The sequence below is a fragment of the Passer montanus genome, unplaced genomic scaffold (assembly GCF_014805655.1).
Source record: "Passer montanus isolate IOZ18808 unplaced genomic scaffold, ASM1480565v1 scaffold28, whole genome shotgun sequence".
NCBI classification, from domain to species: Eukaryota; Metazoa; Chordata; class Aves; order Passeriformes; family Passeridae; genus Passer; species Passer montanus.
Window position 1 is genome coordinate 2672606 of NW_024367483.1, and position 19524 is coordinate 2692129.

The 19524-nt window shown below is 47.8% G+C and overlaps 1 protein-coding gene across 4 annotated transcripts in view; it reads left to right on the forward strand.

The window, feature by feature from the left end:
- Positions 1-901: 901 nt before the first annotated feature.
- Positions 902-19524, forward strand: part of ILDR2 (immunoglobulin like domain containing receptor 2) — a 40639-nt gene continuing 22016 nt past the window's right edge. For 2 of the 4 annotated variants that reach the window (XM_039713130.1, XM_039713131.1), the window contains exons 1-3: positions 902-1394; positions 10357-10689; positions 11769-11888. In XM_039713130.1, coding sequence (XP_039569064.1) covers positions 1349-1394; positions 10357-10689; positions 11769-11888 — 499 coding nt within the window. In that variant the 5' untranslated portion in view covers positions 902-1348. The remainder of the gene's footprint in view (positions 1395-10356; positions 10690-11768; positions 11889-19524) is intronic. The other 2 variants (XM_039713129.1, XM_039713128.1) reach the window with 2 other exon arrangements.

A 19524-nucleotide genomic window follows, 5' to 3' on the forward strand; every position in this document is an offset into this window, starting at 1 on the left:
TTTTATCACAGCAAACACGCTGGATTGGTTTTTCCTTCAGAAATTATTGATCTTTTTTTTTTATTTGCACTTTTAAAGAAAAGCTTATCTTGCCTGTAGAGAAGTTCAGTCTGAAAGGGGAAGTGATGAGGAATCTGCAAGCAGCTCGAGAGCACCTGCTGGAATGTAAACAGTTTGTGCAGATTTACTGCAGGCATCCCTGTGCACCCTGCCTTTAGCAGCAGGACACACCAACGCTTTGCTTTAGAAAAATATGAATAGTTTCTGGTTTTTTTGGCAGATTCCAGATGAGACGAAGTTGGAGACTAGTCCCATCTCTCATGTGGATCACTGATGCCTGCAGCATCCCAGCTTTGGTAACAAACACCAGCCAAACCCCGTAAGAAAAGTGCCTGAGGATGAACAACATTCAAAAGGAAGCTGTGCTGGATGCTGTGAATGGGGAGTGCCATTTTGCACTCTGTGCTTCTCGCCGCTGCTGAGCCACAAAAGAAAGCATGATGCTATTTTAGCCAGCTATTTAGGCCCATGAATAATTCCACTGACTTATTAAGTTTTCACAGAAACTTTAAAAGTTTTAAAGTACAGTTAATGTGTACCCACGTGCGTTTGCTGCGGCCAGGACCATTTAATTTCTAAGCAACGTCTATATTCTAAAACGTCATTTAAGGCTGTATGTGACCCCTTTCTCACAAAAAACACCCCGCAACAAACTAAAAACAAACAAACAAAAAAATCCCCATCCCCTTCCAGTATCACGTTAGCACGAAAATTTCACACCCCGCAACTCGGCTGCCCGTTGTTAATAGACAGGACACCGCCTTATATAAAATTACACTCCTTTATCCAAAATTACAATAATTAGTTGCCGTGCCCATGCTGGAAGTGGAAACCCCAGCGAAATTTAGAACAGGAACCGTCTACGCTCATTTCCCAAGGTATACTTTTGGGGAGGGCAGATGATCGGCGGGGGCATTTTCAGGCGCTTCCTGGAGAAGTTGCAAGAACCCCGCCGCGAAGCGGGGATGCCGGGGGGCTGAGGGACCTGCGGAGGATCGTGCCGGGGTGCCCGCAGGCTGAGCAGCGGCACCAGGCAACCGAAACGCGCCTTTCCCGGAGGGCGGGAGGGCGGGAAGCGAGGCAGTTTCGGGAAGCCGCGTCCCCCTCCCCTCTCCGCCCCCCGCCCGAGCCCGGACAGCGGCGGGGGCGGCCTCGGGGAGCCGGCCCGGGGGAGGAGCGGAGCGGCGCGGAGCGGAGCGGAGCCGCACGGCGCGGCCGCTCCGCCAGCCCGGCCGGCTCTGCGGGGAGGCGGCTGCCCCAGCGGGGCCGCCCCCGCGCCGCCGGGAAGATGGATGGGCACGTCCTGGGATGGATCGTCCTCCTGTGGATCGCAGGTAGAGGCGCGGGTGGCCCCGACGTCCCCACGCCGTGCCCAGCCCGCCGGGCTCCGCGGCGAAAACAGGGGGGGGTGGTGGTGTGGTTTGGGGAGATGCTTCGGAAGGAGCCGGCGTTGGGCCGGGAGCTGCTCGGGGCCGTCCCGCGGTGCAGTTTGCGGAGACTTGGCGAGAGGGCTGGGAATGGGGGGCAGCCGGTGCCTCCCGCCCGGCCGGGGCGCGGGGCAGGTCCGGGCGGCCCCGGCGCTTCTTTTCTCTTCTCTTCTCCCCGCTTGGGCCCCGCTCGCCGCGGGGAAGGCGGCCCGGGGGTGTCGGAGCGTCCTTGGCCGCCGTGAGAGAGGGATGGCGATGAACCCCCGGCTCCCACCGCCCGCCCGTGCCGTGCCGTGCCGTGCCGGGAACAATTGCAGGAACTTCTCCTTCAGCCGGTGTCCTGACCGCACATGCCGTCTCAACGGAGGTGTGAGAGGAGGGGGCTGTCCTGCCTCTGGCCCGGCTTCCAGAGGGCAGGGTTCTCGGGGGGCCTTCCCGTGACGGTGCAGTTCGCCCAGGCCTTTGTGAGCGCAGGACGGGATTGCCCCCCAGCCCAGCTCGCCGCCACCGCTCGGCTCCCGAAAAGCTCGGGCAAGTCCCCCCCTGGGGCAGGGGAGCCGGAGAGGCGAGCAGAGAGGGCTCAGTGATGGGAAAGGGCAGGGGGGACAAGCTGGAAAGGAGCTGAGTCTGAGAGCTGGGCAGCGAGGAGAGGAGAGGGAAGGGATTCCAGCAGGGTGAGAGCGGCGGGGCAGCCGGGAACCGGGGGGAAAGAGAAAGCCGTGTCAGGTCAGGAGCAAGATCTGCCTCCTGTGAGCCGGTGCAGCAGCCAGGAGCAGCAGGCTATAGGAAAAGCTGCAGTAGGATGACTTAGCCAGGCAAGCTGGTTACAGGCTGGAAGAAGAAACAGACACACTTGGGTTAAGTGGCATATATTTCCCACTGTCACCTATCTATCCCACAAAAAAGACCTCAGCCTCTTCCCTCTTCCTATTCGGATTTAGGATTCACAAGCAGTAAATTCGGCTTTTAGTCATAACACCTCTCTCCCACCACCCACCCACCCCTTTCCTTGCATTTTCACTCTGAGTCATCCTCAACACCGGTGCCTGCCTACTGCTCCCTTCCAGGGTTTCACGGCCTCATCTGGGGCTTCAGCAGCTTCCAGCTCATTCTCCCTCCCTTCTCTCCCTTCCTCCTTCCCTGCCATTTGGCTGCTTCCAAATGTATCCCACTTCAGTGAGTTGGTCTGGAGTGCCAGCGCACCCGCAGCTGCCCCTCCTTTCCCACGAGCCATAGTGGTGTGCTGATACACAGCATCCAAGGGCCGGCAAAGGAGTACGGGGTGTAGCCAAACGTGACATTACATTCCTCCCTCTTTCTAAAGAGCTTCTTTATCTCGTCATGTCAGGCTAATCAGGACTTTTTTATCAAGCTAAAAGACCGGGCTGTTGACACTTTTCTCCTTCCACTGAGGGCAGTCCACGATTCCTGGCAGCGAGCACTGTTTGGAGCATGCAGGGTCAGTGCAGAGGGAGAGGTACCGCTGCAGTGGGAAGACCTTCCAGTTTCCTCTAGCCCTGTGGTTTCGAGACAGGACTGCGTGCTGCTGGTGCTGTGGAGAGCTGGCAGGCACAGGCTTCCGGCAGGCAACAGGTTATCCACAGCTGTGTGCTGAGGGATGGAGGTGCTCAGTGCTCGCCCGCTCCCCGCCAGCCTCCAGCCGCTGCTGCCCAGCCATAAATCAGGGGCTGATGTCCTTTTTCACAGCCGACAGAAAGCAGATAAGCAAAGATGTGTGAGTGTGTGCGTGCGTGTGTGCACAGAAAAGGGGCTAGCAAACATGGATTCAAGATTTTCCTCTCCCCAGTGGCTGTGCAAAGGAATGAAAGGTCGGCATCAAGGTAAGGAGCCCTAATCCAGCCACAGTGGTACACTGCACTCTGGGGAAGAGTAGTGGGGGTTGGGAGGTGGAGGGGCCAGAGTGCAAGATGGGGAAGAAGCAGGGAGACAAAAGGGAGCGCGAAAGAGAAGGCTCTGGTTCCCTTCCCTCCCCTCCTCCCTCCTCGAGGTGGGCTGAGAAATTTCTAATCAGCACTTTCAGTCCCTTTCCTCCCAGCAGCAATTCCTCTCTGTCCTTTGTTTGTCTTTAATTTTTGGCTCTTGCATTTATCTTTTGTTTGGTTTTGCGCATTGTGAGCTCTTAGGGCAATTTCAAAAAAATCCTGTGCGAGGCACAATGGATTTGGTTTGGCTTCTCCCCCTCCTGTCCTGCTCTCCCACGTGCCTGAAGCGAGTGTTTTAATAACAACAGCAAACGGATGAAGAGCAGGTCGTTCTTTATTCCTTCCTGTGAGGTCACACGGGTTAAGATATGTGTGGAACTGTGCTCTCATTCTATAAAAAGAAAATACAATTTGCCAAGTATCCTTATTCCCTGTGTAAAGCCTGTTCTTGTAAATTACCGAGTGCAGCTTGATTCTGGAATGATTCCTCCCCTCGTGTTTACCATTTTCTTATTAATGCTGTAATTTCTAATGCATTTGAAAGAGCATAGTGCTGCGCTGGCGACTGAACTCCAGTTTTAGTACAGAACAAGCAGATCAATTTTTTTCTGCCTCACAACTTGGACTAAGCTTGGAAAAATCACAATTAGAAGACTGTCCATGTTAAAATGGGATCTTTTCTCTCTAATAAGTGCTTTTCCACCAGTAATTTAGCACTCAGTCCCTGTGTACTGTTGCTGTACCTGTTCTTTCCCAGCCACGGTTCAGGAGGGCAGGCAGAGGGAGCACGCTGGAGCACAGTTGTGTCTTTGCTGTTCCTGGCCAGCTGACCAGACTTCTTGGGAAGGCAGGGAAATGGTTGGACTCTTTTACTGGCCTTGATTTAAAGTGTTCATCTGACTTCCCTTGCCTGGCTTTATAGAGCATAGCAAATGTGGCATAACTGGGAAGAAATCTCATGTTTTTCTTACTTTGTATTCCTGTGAGGTCACCTTGAGTGAGACTGGCACCAGTGGAAATCCCAATGCCATCCCAAGGATGGGTATTATGGCTTGGTGCTACAAGGCTTGGAGGGATTCTTCACATTTCTTTTGCTTTGTTCTGAGGCTTCTGATGAGTGATATTTCTGGGAATGATTTCTGGGATGCTGAACCAAGTCTAGATCAGGAGGCATCTGACAACTGTAACAGGCTTCAGACAGCAGTAAGACAGGCTGGGTTTGATCTGGTGTCCAGAGCTGAGATAATTCACCAGAGAGCATTCAGGGTGACTTTTGTGAACGTGTGAAAGGGGCTGTGGTAAGGGAGTGTAAGGAGCACAGGGAAGCTGATGAAGAGAAAGAAGTGAGGAGTAGGGGGTATCTGGAGAGAGCACCACAGAGAATGGGGAAGATCAAAGAATAGTCCAATGCCTACTTTAATCATTTTGTACAGCCTGGGCTGTCCTACATGGAGCGTTTTTGTGTTGAGGTTCTGTGCTGTGAGTGCTGCCTGTGCAAGGCCATGCTCTTCTTCAGCTGCTTTGGATTTTCCCCTTTCCAGGTTAAGAAGCTGAAGAGCTGAAATTCTTGGTTTTGCTATGGAGCTGTTGAAAACAGAACCATGCTTTGACCTCAGCTGCAGCTGACTTGTACAGGCATTGGTTTCTTGCTTCCAAAAAAAGTTGAAAATTAGTGGTCACGTTGCTAAGAGCACAAGTCTAGTAGGAACCAGACCAAGACATCCAGTTAATTTCCCATAAGCACTCGCCACAATCTGATGGTGATGGCTTTTGCTATAAATTGCATGGATTGGATTTAGTCCAACATGAGTAGGCAAGAACCTGTACAATACAATCTCAGTGATCCCACTGTCTCTCCATTCATCTATTCACACATCTTTTTATATTTTCTGACTTTCTGGTCTCAAAGCCCAGATCTTGCCCTTCCTGATTCAAGCTTGATCCACATATGAAAGTATAGATGGTGTGCCAGTATTCAGCAGTGGGGGAGAAAGCACTTTTTGAAATGATGCATAGTATCCAAGGTGCCAAAACCAATGATACTTTTGCCTAACAGTTTATTTTTATTTCTTTATTTTATTTGGGAAGTGGTATAAGCTACCCTCAGGGCACTGTCTCTTACCAGGGAACTGATGCTTTTCTGCCAAAGCCCTGAGGTAAAGTCTAGGAGTAGCTTTCCTCAGGTGCCTGGTTCAGGACCCAGTGACTTCCATTCTCCTGTGTGCACAACTGCCACTCCTGTCAATAAAGGTACCTGAAAATGGGGGATGCAATTTTTGTAATTTCATAGAATCAGCTGTACTACCTCAGGCAAGCAGTAGCATGAGCCAAATAATTGCAAAGAAGGAGATGAGATGCATTAACAGATAGGGAGACCCATGTGACCTGAGGAATAATGTGTGCTGCCTTCCTTCTCTTGGACTCAAGTCTTGTGTGCTCCAGAAGGATGCAGCCTGAGACATGTTCCACTGAACTACAGCATTTGGCTTTGCCTTTACTTCCAGGGTTTGGTGCTTCAGATCAATTTTATTCTAACTACATGATATTTAATACATTATATTTAAGGTCCCCTCCAACCCAAACCATTCTGTGATTCTATTCCTAGAAGCTGTGTGGTGAAGTTAAATCTTCCTGGGATTCATGTCATCTCAGGGAGGCATAGGCTCCTCTGGAGGTCAATGGCAAATCAAAAGCCACAGTTATCACCTCTCACTTGCCTTCTCTCTTGCTCAGGGAAGGGGCTTAGGAAGATCAGGCACACCAGGCTCAAACCTGCCCTTACAAATATCCCCCCTGTAATCGCTTCCTGGAATTTTCTTTAATCACCAGTGAAATGTATTAGTGGTAGCTTGTGTGTAGTGTTGATTGCATAGTTTGAATGCATAATCTGAGGATAGTTCAGGAAAGGAATCAGAGCAAGGAGACAAATGCACATTGCCAATTGAAACAGACAAACCCCATACAATTATATTTCGGAAGTGTGATTATTTTTAAGCTCTTTCTCTGGGAGTGTGTGTGTGTATATATATTTGTACAGACACAGAAAATCATGGATTCTTTTTATTTTCTAAGAGAAAGGATAACTGTGTTTATAAGATGCAATTGATTAATATTTTCAGACCTTTTTCTCTGGGTTTAGGAGAGCAAGAAGGGAGGAAAGCAAAACAGTCATGTAGTCATGAGATTCCCAGGAGCTAGATTTTATTCTTGTTGAACTTGAAACATTGTGAAATTCACAGTGAACAGGTTCCTTCTCTAGAGTGCAGGAATTGCATTTCCGTCATGACTTTGAAGTAAAGGCTAATTTTGCTCTGTCTGCATCAGTCAAAACATAGCACAACACAATTCAGTTTCTTTTTAGTCCTATTTGTATTAAACTAGACAAAGAGCTACCACGGTGCTGTCACTAAGCTTCTCATAATTTTTCACATATTTCACTCTTTTTTTTTTTCTCTGCTCTCTTAACAACTCAGAGTTCTGCCCTCTGATACATCTGAGGCTTTTCTTGTCTTGGCTACACTACATTTTGAGGTCAGCAGTTTCTTCTTGGAGGTGAGGAAACCCTATAATTCCTATGCCTGGACATAACTGATCAGTGTAAAGCCACCATCTTGTCTTCAGGCAGTCAAACATCCTGCTGGCCTTTTTGGTGGACACTCTTACAGCAGTGACATACTACATGAATCAATTCCAGTAATTCTTTTTTGGCAGAGGAAATAACAGGTGTATAATTTCCCAATTCAGCCATATATAATTATATATAATTTGACTTAAATAGATCTAAAGTTTCCTCTGCTCCAGTCTCCCAGTCTGAGGCACTGTGTTGCTCTTAAATGCTATTCCTGGAAAGAATCCGAAAATAATACTTAAGAAGTTAATAAAGAACTTGGGGTAGGATATAGAACTTGCCAGATAATTTTCTGCACATCTCCAAAATGCTTTTTGATAGAAAAAAAATTCCTGTATTTTCCCAAAAGCTGCATTTCTTTTCTTCATATAGACATTCACATGGGGGTAGAGTGGGGAAAGTTAGTCAGATGAGAATTTGCTAAAGCTCAGCTAATCATTTATTAAAGCAGTCCCTGGCTTGCCAAACTCATTAATCTCATTAACAGGGAAGGAGGGCTGTGGTGCATGGTTAGCTGAGAGCACTGTGTTTTCTAAGCAGTGTACTTGGTTCACAAGGGAAAGATTTAAATATTCAGTGTGTCACTGTTTTATCCCTGAAGCTGAGGTAACGTGATGAGTCACTTGATCAGCTCATGCCAGCATGCTAGCTTTGGCCTCACACTGTGAGGGGTCATGGAGCTGCCAGACACAGGTCTGCCTGGACCCATTGGGTTTTCAAGGTTTCTTGCATTCAGGTGCAACCCAGAAGTGTGAATCTCCAGAGAGGAGAGGACTAGGCATCACCACTTGTTTCACCTTGAGAAGGAAGTGGTGGCGTTCCCTTAGTGCCACATGGCCCCTCTGCCTGGTCCCTGGGTAAAGGAAGCCTGGCAGAAATGTCCCAGCTGCCACTTCCTGAATAATCTCTCTGCCTGCGTCTCAGGAAAGTGCAGGAGCTGCCTTTCTGTCCTGCTGTTTCCCTGCCTGTCCTGTGGGAGACCTCAGCTGTGCTTGGTGGTACTCTTGTCTCAGGAAAGTGCAGGAGCTGCCTCATTCCCTGCCTGTCCTGTGGGAGACCTCAGCTGTGCTTGGTGGTACTCTGGAGAACAGGCACACTTCAGTGTTTGGATTTGGGTCCAGGCACTTCTGGCAAAACTGATAATCTCCTGTGCAACTTCCACATGGCACAAGCACAATGTGCATGGTGTCCTGCATTCATTATATGCATAATATAGCATTTCTGTGCAAATGTCAGAGCACCCTTCTGCTCCTCATAGTAGTCCCCAAGGTCAAATCCTGCCTAGATCAGTAACTCTGTTAGTACCAGTGAGCACCTTGCCTCTCTGAAATAAGCTTTCCCCTAGGTTCTGTCCATGCTGGGTTTTCCTCTCCAGCTGGGATTTACAGACTTCATTGTGCTTTACAGTTCACTGCAGACAGTGTATCACTGCAGACAGTGATAACTTGTTGAATTTAATATGCACTGTTTTATCAGCCTCTTCACTTTCCTTTGGTTCTGAATCCTGATCATGCAATCTCTGCTCGCTCTTGCTTTTCAGGTCTGCAGCTGTCTCCAGCTTGACCTTGTCTCTTCATGCCTGCTGTTATACAGTTGATGCATTTATTGCTCTCTGTCTCAGTGCTTTAGTCTATGCCTTTTTTCCCCTCATTCTAAAGATATCTCCTGTCATTTCACTTTCTTTTGCCAATTTCCATCTCCTTTTCATCTCTGCTTTCTGGAGTGGGTGGGTTATTTTTGCTGACTCCATTTCCTCTCTTCTCTACCTCGTTTCTGAATCTCCTGCAACCTGACTGCAGCCCTTGGTACTTATTTTGACCTGGGCTGAGACACCTTCTCCAGCTTCTTCCAGCTGAATGCAAGCTTCCTGATTGTCATCCTGCTTATCATTCTGCTTCTCATATTTGCTCTGATACTTTTATCTTTACTCTTTTTTCTTCTTTCTTGCATTTCCCCTTATCTTTTGCTTCTTGATATCAGGAGGTCTTTCTTTGTCCTCAGTCTTTTAATTCCTCACTAAGCTTCCCCAAGTCCACCAGTCCCTTCTGCAGATGTTGTGTAGACTTTCTCTTCTGCTTTGTTGTCTTGAATGTTTCCTTGTATTCCCTCTTTTTCCCTGTTTCCCTGTATATTCCCTCTTTTCCACCTGCTCTGGGTGAGGGGTGTGGTAACACCAACATTTTCCATATTGGACCCGATTCCCTTTTTCTGGTGCTGTGTGAGTGCTTTCAGACTTTGCTGCCTGCAGCACTAGGAGGAAAGCACCGAAGGGCATGTGGGGGAGTTTTGGCCATATCCCTGTGGGTGGATGGAGTGCCTCACTCTCCAGAAGGCTGACATTGCTCACTGACTCTCTCTCAGCTACACAAGGGTGTAACAGCACTCTCCTGCATCTTCTCTGGGGCCTTAATGCATCAGGTCCAAGCTGCAGCTCTCCTGTCAGCTGCTAGATAAACATTACATGTTGAGATCCCTCTCCTCCCTTGGGAATGTGAAAAACTTGAAGGTTTGGGCCCTTTTTCCCCACACCTCCCACATGGTGCAATTTGTCTCAGTGCTACTTGCCAGCCCTGGGAAGAGCTCTGTGATTTGGATCCACTCCTTCGTGCATCTCTGGAGCTTGGCAGAGCAGGCGGGAATGTGAAAAACTTGAGGGTTTGGGCCCTTTTTCTCCACACCTCCCACGTGGTGCAATTTGTCTCAGTGCTACTTGCCAGCCCTGGGAAGAGCTCTGTGATTTGGATCCACTCCTTCGTGCATCTCTGGAGCTTGGCAGAGCAGGCAGCACTAACTGGGCACCAGTGCAGAATGTGCTGGTCCAGGCACTGTGTGTCGCCTGATCTGTAAAGAGGAGGTGTGGTGCCACTGAAATGGAGAGGGAGGTGACTTATTCTGCAGTGGAATTGTCAGGAACTCAGGATCTGGCTCCTTGGCTGACCTGCTGTACAAGTGGAGCATGGCCATCCCTAAAATACCTCTTCCTTATGTTTGAACCTGCCCCAAAAGCTGTGAATCATCACAGCATTGTGTTAGGGCTTCTACTGCAGAAGGATGCTACATTTGAGCCTTCAGCCCTATCATGCTGTGTTTTTCTTTGTAACTGTAAGGTATGAAAAAGCAAACTTATTTCTGTTGCCAACATCCGTGCTTACATACATTGAGGAGTGTTGCTCCCTAGCACCTGAAACAGATGGACAATTTTATTTATGTGAGGAGAATAATGCTGTGATAAAATGCAGTAGCTTTCTCTTCGAGCAGTGCCAAGGCATATGATACTCATTTTTTTTTTGTCTTTTAGCTGAGGTGGAAGGGTTGCAGGTCACTGTGCCTGAGAAGAAGAAGGTGGCCATGTTATTTCAGCCTGCTCTGCTTCGCTGCCATTTCTCTACTTCTTCCACCCAACCAGCCGTGGTACAGTGGAGGTACAAATCCTACTGCCAGGACCGGATGGGAGAAGCTCTGGGTATGGTGACTTCTGGTTTGCAAACAATGAGCAAGAGGAACCTGGACTGGGATCCCTACCTGGACTGTGTGGACAGCAGGAGGACAGTCCGTGTCGTGGCCTCCAAGCAGGGATCTGCCATCACCATAGGAGACTTCTATAAGGAAAGAGACGTCAGCATTGTCCATGGTAACTCTCCTACCCCAGTGATGCTTGGTGGGGGCTGGAATGGACCCTCAGCAATTTGGGATACTGGAGTCTGGCAGTAATTGTTCACTTGAGTCCCTCAGAAAAGGCTGTGGGAAGGGAGATCTTGTAGGTCAGACATTTAGGATTCAGCCAACCAATCCCAGATCCAAAGATAATTTCCTTTGGCACTTCCCTTCAATTAACTCTAGATCTTCAAATACAGTACCCTTTTTTCCCTTCCATGAAGTGGAAGCTTTTTATTCCTGACTTCTGCATATTGCTGTGTATATAGATTTTCCTTAGCAAAGGGGTGGCAGCCAGAGATACAAATTCAGTCTCTCCATGATAGGTTTTTCTTCCTTGCAAATGCCACTGCTGTTTTCCTAGGTCTGAAATACCAAGATTATCCTACATCTCATGTTTGCTCAGCCACAGACTTCACCAGCTTGCCCTGTCATGAACCCAAACTCACAAAGCCTTGGGCAGAGTGAAAGGAAGAGATTTCTGTGGGGTGAAATCAGGTAGGGTGGAGATGAGGGATGGCAGGGTCCTTAAATATTTTTGTCTGGAAGGCTGTGTGAGGGACCTTGTCTCTCCAAAGTACAAGGTGTCTGACTGACTGGGGAGACCACCTAGCCAGAAGTGGAGACTCCTTGGTGTGGAGAGCATGTGATCAGCCTCACAAGAGGGAGTGTTTTCCTTTGTCTCTGTGAAACCTTTTCACAAAGACTGAGGTGCTATAGAGGAGACAGTCTAAGCCCTTCTTTCATGACACGAATAGTGTTGGGACTGTGCCTTAGGTGACAGGAAGGACAGAGGGACATTAGTGACCCCTTGTGCTCTTGTCACTTGCAGGGTGAGCTGCCTCTGCAGCATTATCTGTTTTCCCACCTACAGCCAGAAGTCCTGACCTGTTGTTTTTTCCTGAATACTGTGATATTCTAGATAAGGTTAACCCTTCTTTTTAGAAAGGAAACGAGATGGATTTGGGGACACAGAGGTGGACTCAGCATGTTCAACACTCCATTCTTCCTGTAAGTGTTGGAGTGAAAACCTGACTTCTCTTTTTTGCCTTCCAGATGCAGACCTGCAAATCGGGAAGCTGATGTGGGGAGACAGTGGCCTCTATTACTGCCTTATTATCACACCAGATGATGTGGAGGGGAAGAATGAAGAATCAGTGGAGCTGCTTGTGCTTGGTGAGGCCTCTTGTCGGGCTGCTTTTTCGGCAGATACCTGATGCATCTTTCCTCCTGCTCTCTTGCTGTCTCTCCATCCCCGTGCACTGTATTACTATGGGTGTAAGAGCTATGTAAAACAGTCCCTGCAGCACTGTCACCATTGCCTTGCACCTTGTGCAGCCATTCACACCTAGGCAAAGTGGGTGGCAAATGCTACCAAACCAGAATAGTAATGTTTACACCCACACTGCTCACACGTTACACAGGCGTAAATGACTGCAGAGGGTGCGGGGCTATGGAAAGGCAGAACCCTTGTTTTTAAGGGACAAAACAAAATACTTGCAGCAAAATGAACACTTGAGACAGAGTCTTTTTAACACCAGACACCCAGAAGACATCAGATCCTGTGATTTTTGCAGTCCTCATCCCACTCTTCTGACCTGTGAGGCTGTCAAGAAGCACTGTGTTGATTGTGTCAGTTTGGGATATTTTTTTGTGTGCCTGATAACACTTGTCCAGTTAGAGGTGCAGTGTCACAGCCATCCTAATCGGTTCTGACCTAATGCTGCCACTAACAGGACCTACCCTCTCTGTGGTGTGTGTGCTTGGCTCTGTTTCTGTTAAGCTCCCTTGAGCAGCGTGCTGAGCAGGATCAGTTCCTTCCCTGTTTGCAGGGCTTGCTTTCAGTGATGGCTTCCATGATACAGCTCACTGTAAAGGTCAGAAAAGCAGCCATTCCAACTAGAGGAGAAAAGCAGAGTGGAATGGACCTTTCAGGGACTTTTGTTGACAAGCCTGGAGCCCAGCTGTAGTACGTCAACCCTAGATACCTCAGGAGACAAGCTGAGTTTTTCCCAACTTACCTCAAGACCTCACCATGGCTCTTTTGTGTACAGACCTGTGCATCCTCTGATGGAAATATGAAAAAGCTTGGGCTGTTTCAACCCTAGATGCCCCAGGAGAGCAAGCTGAGTTTTTCCCAACTTACCTCAAGACCTCACCATGGCTCTTTTGTGTACAGACCTGTGCATCCTCTGATGGAAATATGAAAAAGCTTGGGCTGACAGTGTGTAGGTGATCTGTGGAGGTGTACAATAGAACACATCTGTCAAGCGTTCCCTTGATCTCCTGCCAAAGGTCAGAGTTTAATTGATGTTTATATTTGGAGCTGTGGTTATCATCACCAGGTAAACCAGACTGAATGGGTGAGTGGCTGTCACAGTGCCATTGCCTCCCCTCACCCCTTTAATGTCAGCCAAACAATGGACAGTTGGAGTGGAAGGTCAGAAAGTGGAAGGTCAGTCTGGTCACTCCAGAAAACAGTGTCACATGCCTGTGTAAATCCACAGTGTGACTGTATCATCTGCCACTTAGGCTCAGGAGTCATCTGTGTGAGTTCAGGCGAGGTTATCTCTGCCAGGTGGCAGTGGTAGCTGTTAAAATCCTCTCCTGAGGTCTTGTGTCTCTGTAGTGATGAGCTGCTGAATTTTTGTCCCTTTTTCACCTTCCTGTCTAGGATTTGGTGTCTTCCTCTTGTATATCTACAACTGTGCTCAGACACCAGTGATGAAACAGTACCATGGTAACAGGAAGAATTGGTTTTTCAGTGTGTACAGAAGGCTGTGGGGAGAAAACACAGAAATCCCCTCCTCTGGAGCTGGCTTGATGTCTCTGCTCCCAGTTCATTGTGGTTATGCTGGGGGACACATGTAGTTTGGGCTGCATCACCCTTGACCACATCTGCTTTTCTGTTCTGCCTCTGGGCCTGACCTTGCTCTTGATGCAGCTCTCTGCCAAGTTTGGCAGCAGCATGAGAGCAGACTTGTCGTGGGCTTCCTTCTGCCTCATGCTGTTAGGCAGCTTCTGCATATTGCTTTTCCTGAATAGAGGCAACATTCCAGCTTTTGGTGCAATTCCAGGGTTACCTACCTGTTTTCCTCCTTCCCTCTCTTCCCCTCCCACCTTTTTTGTTTTCCTTCTGCCTTTGCTGTTACTTTTTCTTTGTTTTCCTTTATCTCTCCCTATTGATGGCTAAAGGATGAAGCAGCCAGTGATGAAAATACTGTTTCTTAATATCCTGCATATTCTGGGATATTTTTGTTACATCCCATTGCTTGGAGGGGAACACTGAATACAGATGTATGCTGTAGCAATTTTCCAGTCTTAGGGGACATGTGGTAAAAGGGTTTTGTTTGCTGTTCTGCTGCTCTTTGGGTGGAACCCAGATTCCCTGTTAGAGAGTTTGGAGCAGCAGAGGGATAGTGTGTGAGAGATGCTACGATTCCCAGAGCACATTGCTGTTTGCTCCCTGCTGACAGTGGTCTCTCAGATACAATTTACATTGCTTATTTTGGGGTTGCTGCATGATTTCAGCATAAATTAGAATTTTGTATAGAGCAGAGGTTCTATCCACTCACGTTATCCTTGGGGCGACAGAAAATTCAGAATGGGAAAGGAAATAGGAAAATATCCCTTCTAGTGGTTTCATATTAATGCCAGGATGAAAGGGCAGTTTAATATCATGTTGAAACCATGAAAGGACTGAGAAGCAAAAATGGTAGATATCATACTAATAGCATCAATAAATTAATGGAAGTTTATTTAGTTAAAAGTGCAAGGTCCTGCTTTATACAGTGAATCATATAATGAAAAATTGATGAAAAGGCACTTTATCACGACTTAGAGCAAAATCTAAAACCTGGGCAAATTACAGTATTTATTTTTTTTCCTTAGGAAAGCGATCACAGTTTAGCTAAAAGTGCAGTGTTCTGCTTATATACAGTGAATCATACCACGAAAAATTGATGAAAAGGCACTTTATCATGACTTAGAGCAAAATCTAAAACCTGGGCAAATTACAGTATTTATTTTTTTTCCTTAGGAAAGCGATCACAGAGATCTTCAGTGACCTCTTAAGCAGCCAGGGAGCCTGGATCATGATGGGATTGCATGTTGGGTTTTGTTACCTGGATGTGCCATGTTGACACACAGAGCTGCTGGTCAGTTCTGGGTAGCATCAGAGGATCCCATGTGCTGTCCTCATGTCACAGCTATTTCAGAAAAGCATACAAGCATTTATTTACATCCATTTGTGCTCAGCAAAGCTGATAGGATTTGTAAAGCATACCTAATGTTAGGCATGTGCTTATTATGTACTCTGCTGAAAAGACCATTCAGTAGCTTTTGCTTAGTCAGGGACTTTTACCCTCTCTAAGGGAATCAGTGCTGGTGAGGGAAGAGGAGTAGCAACCTCTGTCTCAGATTGGACATCAGAAGGAATTTCTTCACCTAAAGGTTGGTTAAACATTGGAATGGTCTGCCCAGGGAGGTGTTTAAGGAAAGACTGGATGTGGCACTCAGGTCCGTGGTCTGGTGGTGTTTGGTCACAGGCTGGGCTCGAAGATCTCAGAGGTCTTTTCCAACCTAAAAGACTCTGTGATTCTCTGATATATGTGCATTTTGATGGCATTTGGAATCTCCAAACAGGATGTAGTGTGCTGGAAACTGTATGAACTCTGCTTCTGCTGCAAACCAGTCCAGAACTTAGCAATTCCACATCAGGAATCAAGTGATACTCCCTGCACTTGTGTGTCTTATTAGAAAATGAGAACCTTTGCTGACATTACAGCTGGGCTAATGAATCCCTTTGAAATTTTGTACATTTTAATTTTAAACTTTTTAATGTGATTGAACCTAAAAGGCTGAATCCTAAATTGAAGAAAGTCTACATTTCTGTTGTAGTAGCTGGCAGCTAATGTCCTGCTTCTTGAAACAGAGACAGTGCTATTAATCATATTGTTATTTGTAGCCCCTGTGTATTTCTTTTTTATTTGAGAATGTCAATGGGGTTCAGTAAAGTAATTCATTGCAGCCTTTCTGAAGGGAGCTGCACGTGTACCAGTGCAGGGATGCAGCATGCCTGGAGTAACCTTCAAACCAAAGTAGAGTGCAGTGTCAGTGTCATCCCAGCTTTGTGTCACCAGCTCACATCAGGAAGCAGTCCAGCTTCATTGCATAGAACCCAATAAGCCTTCCCAAGAGACAGAATTTACTAACCAGGTGCAGGGACCTATGGAAGCTGCTACACTGCTCCCTTCCCAAGCTGGAACAGCTACAGAGCAGTGCCTGAACACAGAGTTCAGCACAGCTGGGCACCCTGGAATGCATAGACCTGTGCAAGCTCAGTGATGTTTGCATTCTGAGGTTTTACATAGCTTAGACATGCTTCACAAAACAGTGGCTCCATTCCCTGAGACCTGTCGAGTTTCTGGAAGAGGCCAGAAAGTACTCCACTAATTCCAGCTGTTGGTTTGATGCTTTGGTTAGTGATCTGTGCACTTTGCTAGACAGATATTGCCAGCTTTCTTTTCCATCCAATTCAGCAGCTAATTTTACATAAACTGTGTATCAGTGAAATATTATTTTATGGTTAATCATAGAATCATTAAGATTGGAGAAGACCTTCAAGATCATGGAGTACTTCCTTTGATTGAAGACCACCATCTCAACTAAACCATAGCACTGAATGCCACGTCCAGTTGTTTCTTGAACATTTCCAGGGATGATGACTCCACCACTTCCCTGGGCAGCCCATTCCAGTGCTTAACTACCCTTTCAGTGACAAAATTCTTCCTGATGTCCAACCTGAAGCTGTCCTGGCACAGCTTGATACCATTTCCTCTCATTCTGTCACTTCTTCCCTGGGAGTGGAGGTCGACCCATCTTTCCACACCCTCCTTTCAGGCCATTGTAGAGAGTGGTGAGGTCCCCCCTGAGCCTCCTTTTCTCCAGGTTAAACACCCTCAGCCACTCCTGATCAGACTTGTGCTCCACATCCTTCCCCAGCTCCATTCCCTCCTCTGGACTCACTCCAGCCCCTCAATGCCTTTCTCAGAGTGAGGGGCCCAAACATAAACATAAGACTTGAGGGGCCTCACCAGTGCTGAGTACAGGAGGACAATCCCTGCCCTGCTCCTGCTGGCCACACTCTTCCTGATCCAAACCAGGATGCCATTGGCCTCCTTGCCCATCTGGACACACTCTGGCTGACATTCAGCTGCTGTTATCCAGCATCCCAGGTGCTTTTTCATTGCACAGTTTTCCAGCCACTCTTCCCCAGCCTGTGGCACTGTCAGCTCCTCCAGGAAAATGCTGTGGGAGACACTCCCAAAGGCTTTATTAAGTCCAGGAAGACACATCCACAGTCTTTCTCTCATCCTCTGGGTGGGTCACCTCATCATAAAAGGATCAGCTTGGTCACGGAGGACTTGCCTTTCCTAAACCCATGCTGGATCCTCCTGATCCTCTGGTTGTCCTATATGTGTAGTGTGATTCCACTCAGGATCATCTATTTCATAACCTTCCCGAGCACCAAGGTCAGTCTGACAGACTGAAATTCCCCAAGGAAGAAGCTGAAGCTTCTCCCATTGTTATGCTTCAAATAACAACAATTAGCACTTGAGGTTTGTGTTAATTTCTGGAGACAGTGGCAACTAACACTGGTAAACTGACATCTTCTGCACTTTATATAACCAGCCAGTATCCATATAGGCCTAAACCCAAAATTTAAAAAGTCTCACACCCATAGTAGTAGTAGTAAAGAATGTAAAGTAAAGAATGTAGATACATATACACACAGCATATTGTACAGTAATTAATGTACTAATAGAGACATGTGTTGACTTTCAGTGAGGATAAATCTCCACTGGGACACGTGTGTGTGGTGTGCAATGCTAATAAGGCAGTTCTTACTCAGCAAAGTGACTCAATAGCTGGTATAAATATAGCCAGGTTTGGAGTCTCTTCTATGCCAGGAGAGACTGTATAATAAAATTTGACATGATTTCGGAGATTGAAAAGTTCTTGGCAGAATTTTCCCTTAGATGATGTTGGTTTTAGGATTTTGCTCTGATTTGCTGAAAAGCTGCCAGTAGCACCCGAGCCAGTGCTCGGTCACAGGAGTTGGCAGAGTTGTGCTGGTGGCCTTGTGTTGGGGATGTGATGTTGGCCCACATCTCAGCTGGGAAAATGTCTGTCAGCAGCTCCATGGAGAGGCCTCACCAGCCTTGAGCTGTGACCAGAGGTGGGTAGTGCCAGCAGGCGAAGGAAGTGATTGGCACAGTTCCTCTCAAAAATCCTGGAAAAGTGTTGATGCACGGTCCCAGACCACTGCTCTGCCACCTTTGTCACCTGCTTCCAGTGCCCCTCATCCTAGCCCAGCCTACTCCTGGTTATTTATTTCACACCGATTAGAAGTGCTACTTGTTGCCAAGGTTTTTTACCCCTGTTTTCCTCCTTATTTGCCAGCGACAGCCGCACGCTGCTGCTCACAAAGCAGACCGGTGTGATTAAAAGAGCGCGGTGACTAAGGTAGCCATGGCAACAGCCTCCTCGGAGGTCTGTGTTGCCTGCTAAAACTTTGATCTCCAAAAGGGGCTGCTGCTGTTTCTCCGTCCAATTGAAGGGAAGGACGGGAAGAAAGGATAAAGTTTACTCCAAGCGGATGGAGCACAGAGGAATACTGCAGAGCCATGCTCCCCCAATAAATCTCACAGCAGCTGCCTTGGTAAAGTGTCTGATTTACAAGGGCCACACTTCCTCTCCTGTGCTTTCCAGCCTCTCCTCAGGCCAGTGTCCCTTGCCAGGGCCTCTTGCTGTGGCATGGCTTGGCAAAGTTTTCCTCCACTGAGAAGGAAATAATTCCCTCTGTAGTTGCTGCGTTCTGTAATCCCACTGCAGCAGGTTGGGCTGTGGAAGCAGCCTTCAAAGAGGAAAACAGTTCAGCAGTTACTGCCATAGTTACCCAATATTTATCACATTTATGCGACTGCCAGTATTTGCCATGTTCCCATATTTACCCAATTGCCGTGTTTCTGACTGCACCTGCGCCTACTTTATTCATGCCATCATTTCTTTTCAGCTGCACCACTTACCCTAATTATTTTTGTGTCTCTTCTCTGCAGACTCTCTGCTAATTGTGTGCTTGACTCCAGGTCTTCCCTGCTCCGCTGCTATTTGCTCACTGCTCTGTCGCCTGCCTGCCTCCTGTGTATTAACTCCTGTCCTCGCTGGCCTCTGCTGTGTGTCTGCACCTCTTGGAGCTGCTCTGCATCCCCTCAGCTTTTCCTCTCCCATCCCTCCTCCTGTGCTCTGCCAGTGCAGATGGGGTGCTTGCAAGCTCCGTTGCATTTCAAGGCTGGCAGGGGCCTGGGGCGTGTGAGGTGCCTGGTGAGAGGCCACTATGGGCAGGTAAAACCCTTCAGCAGCACGGGGGGAATAGAGATGGCACACATCCCAGATCCTTGCAGAATGAGGACAAGCTCCTAGCTCTGACACAGTCACCCGGGACAACCCTGGGAAACGGGGCCATTGTCTATTCCCTCTATCCCCTCGGTGGTGGGAGCTTGCACAGAGGACACAAAGCTCTTGGGGGTGGGGACACAGATCTGTGACTCAGCAGTGGTGCTCAGCCATGGCTTGGAGTGCCTGCAGCCCTTTCTCAGGTGGGCAGAGCTGCTGTGCAGAGGTGGTGTGGCCAGATGGTCTCTTGGCAGGATGTTTTATTGAATTGTTTCTTCCCCACCAATTGCTATCTAGCCCCAACATCTACTTTAAAACTTCCTTGAAAGAAATGAGAGGGAAGGAGGTAAGCTTA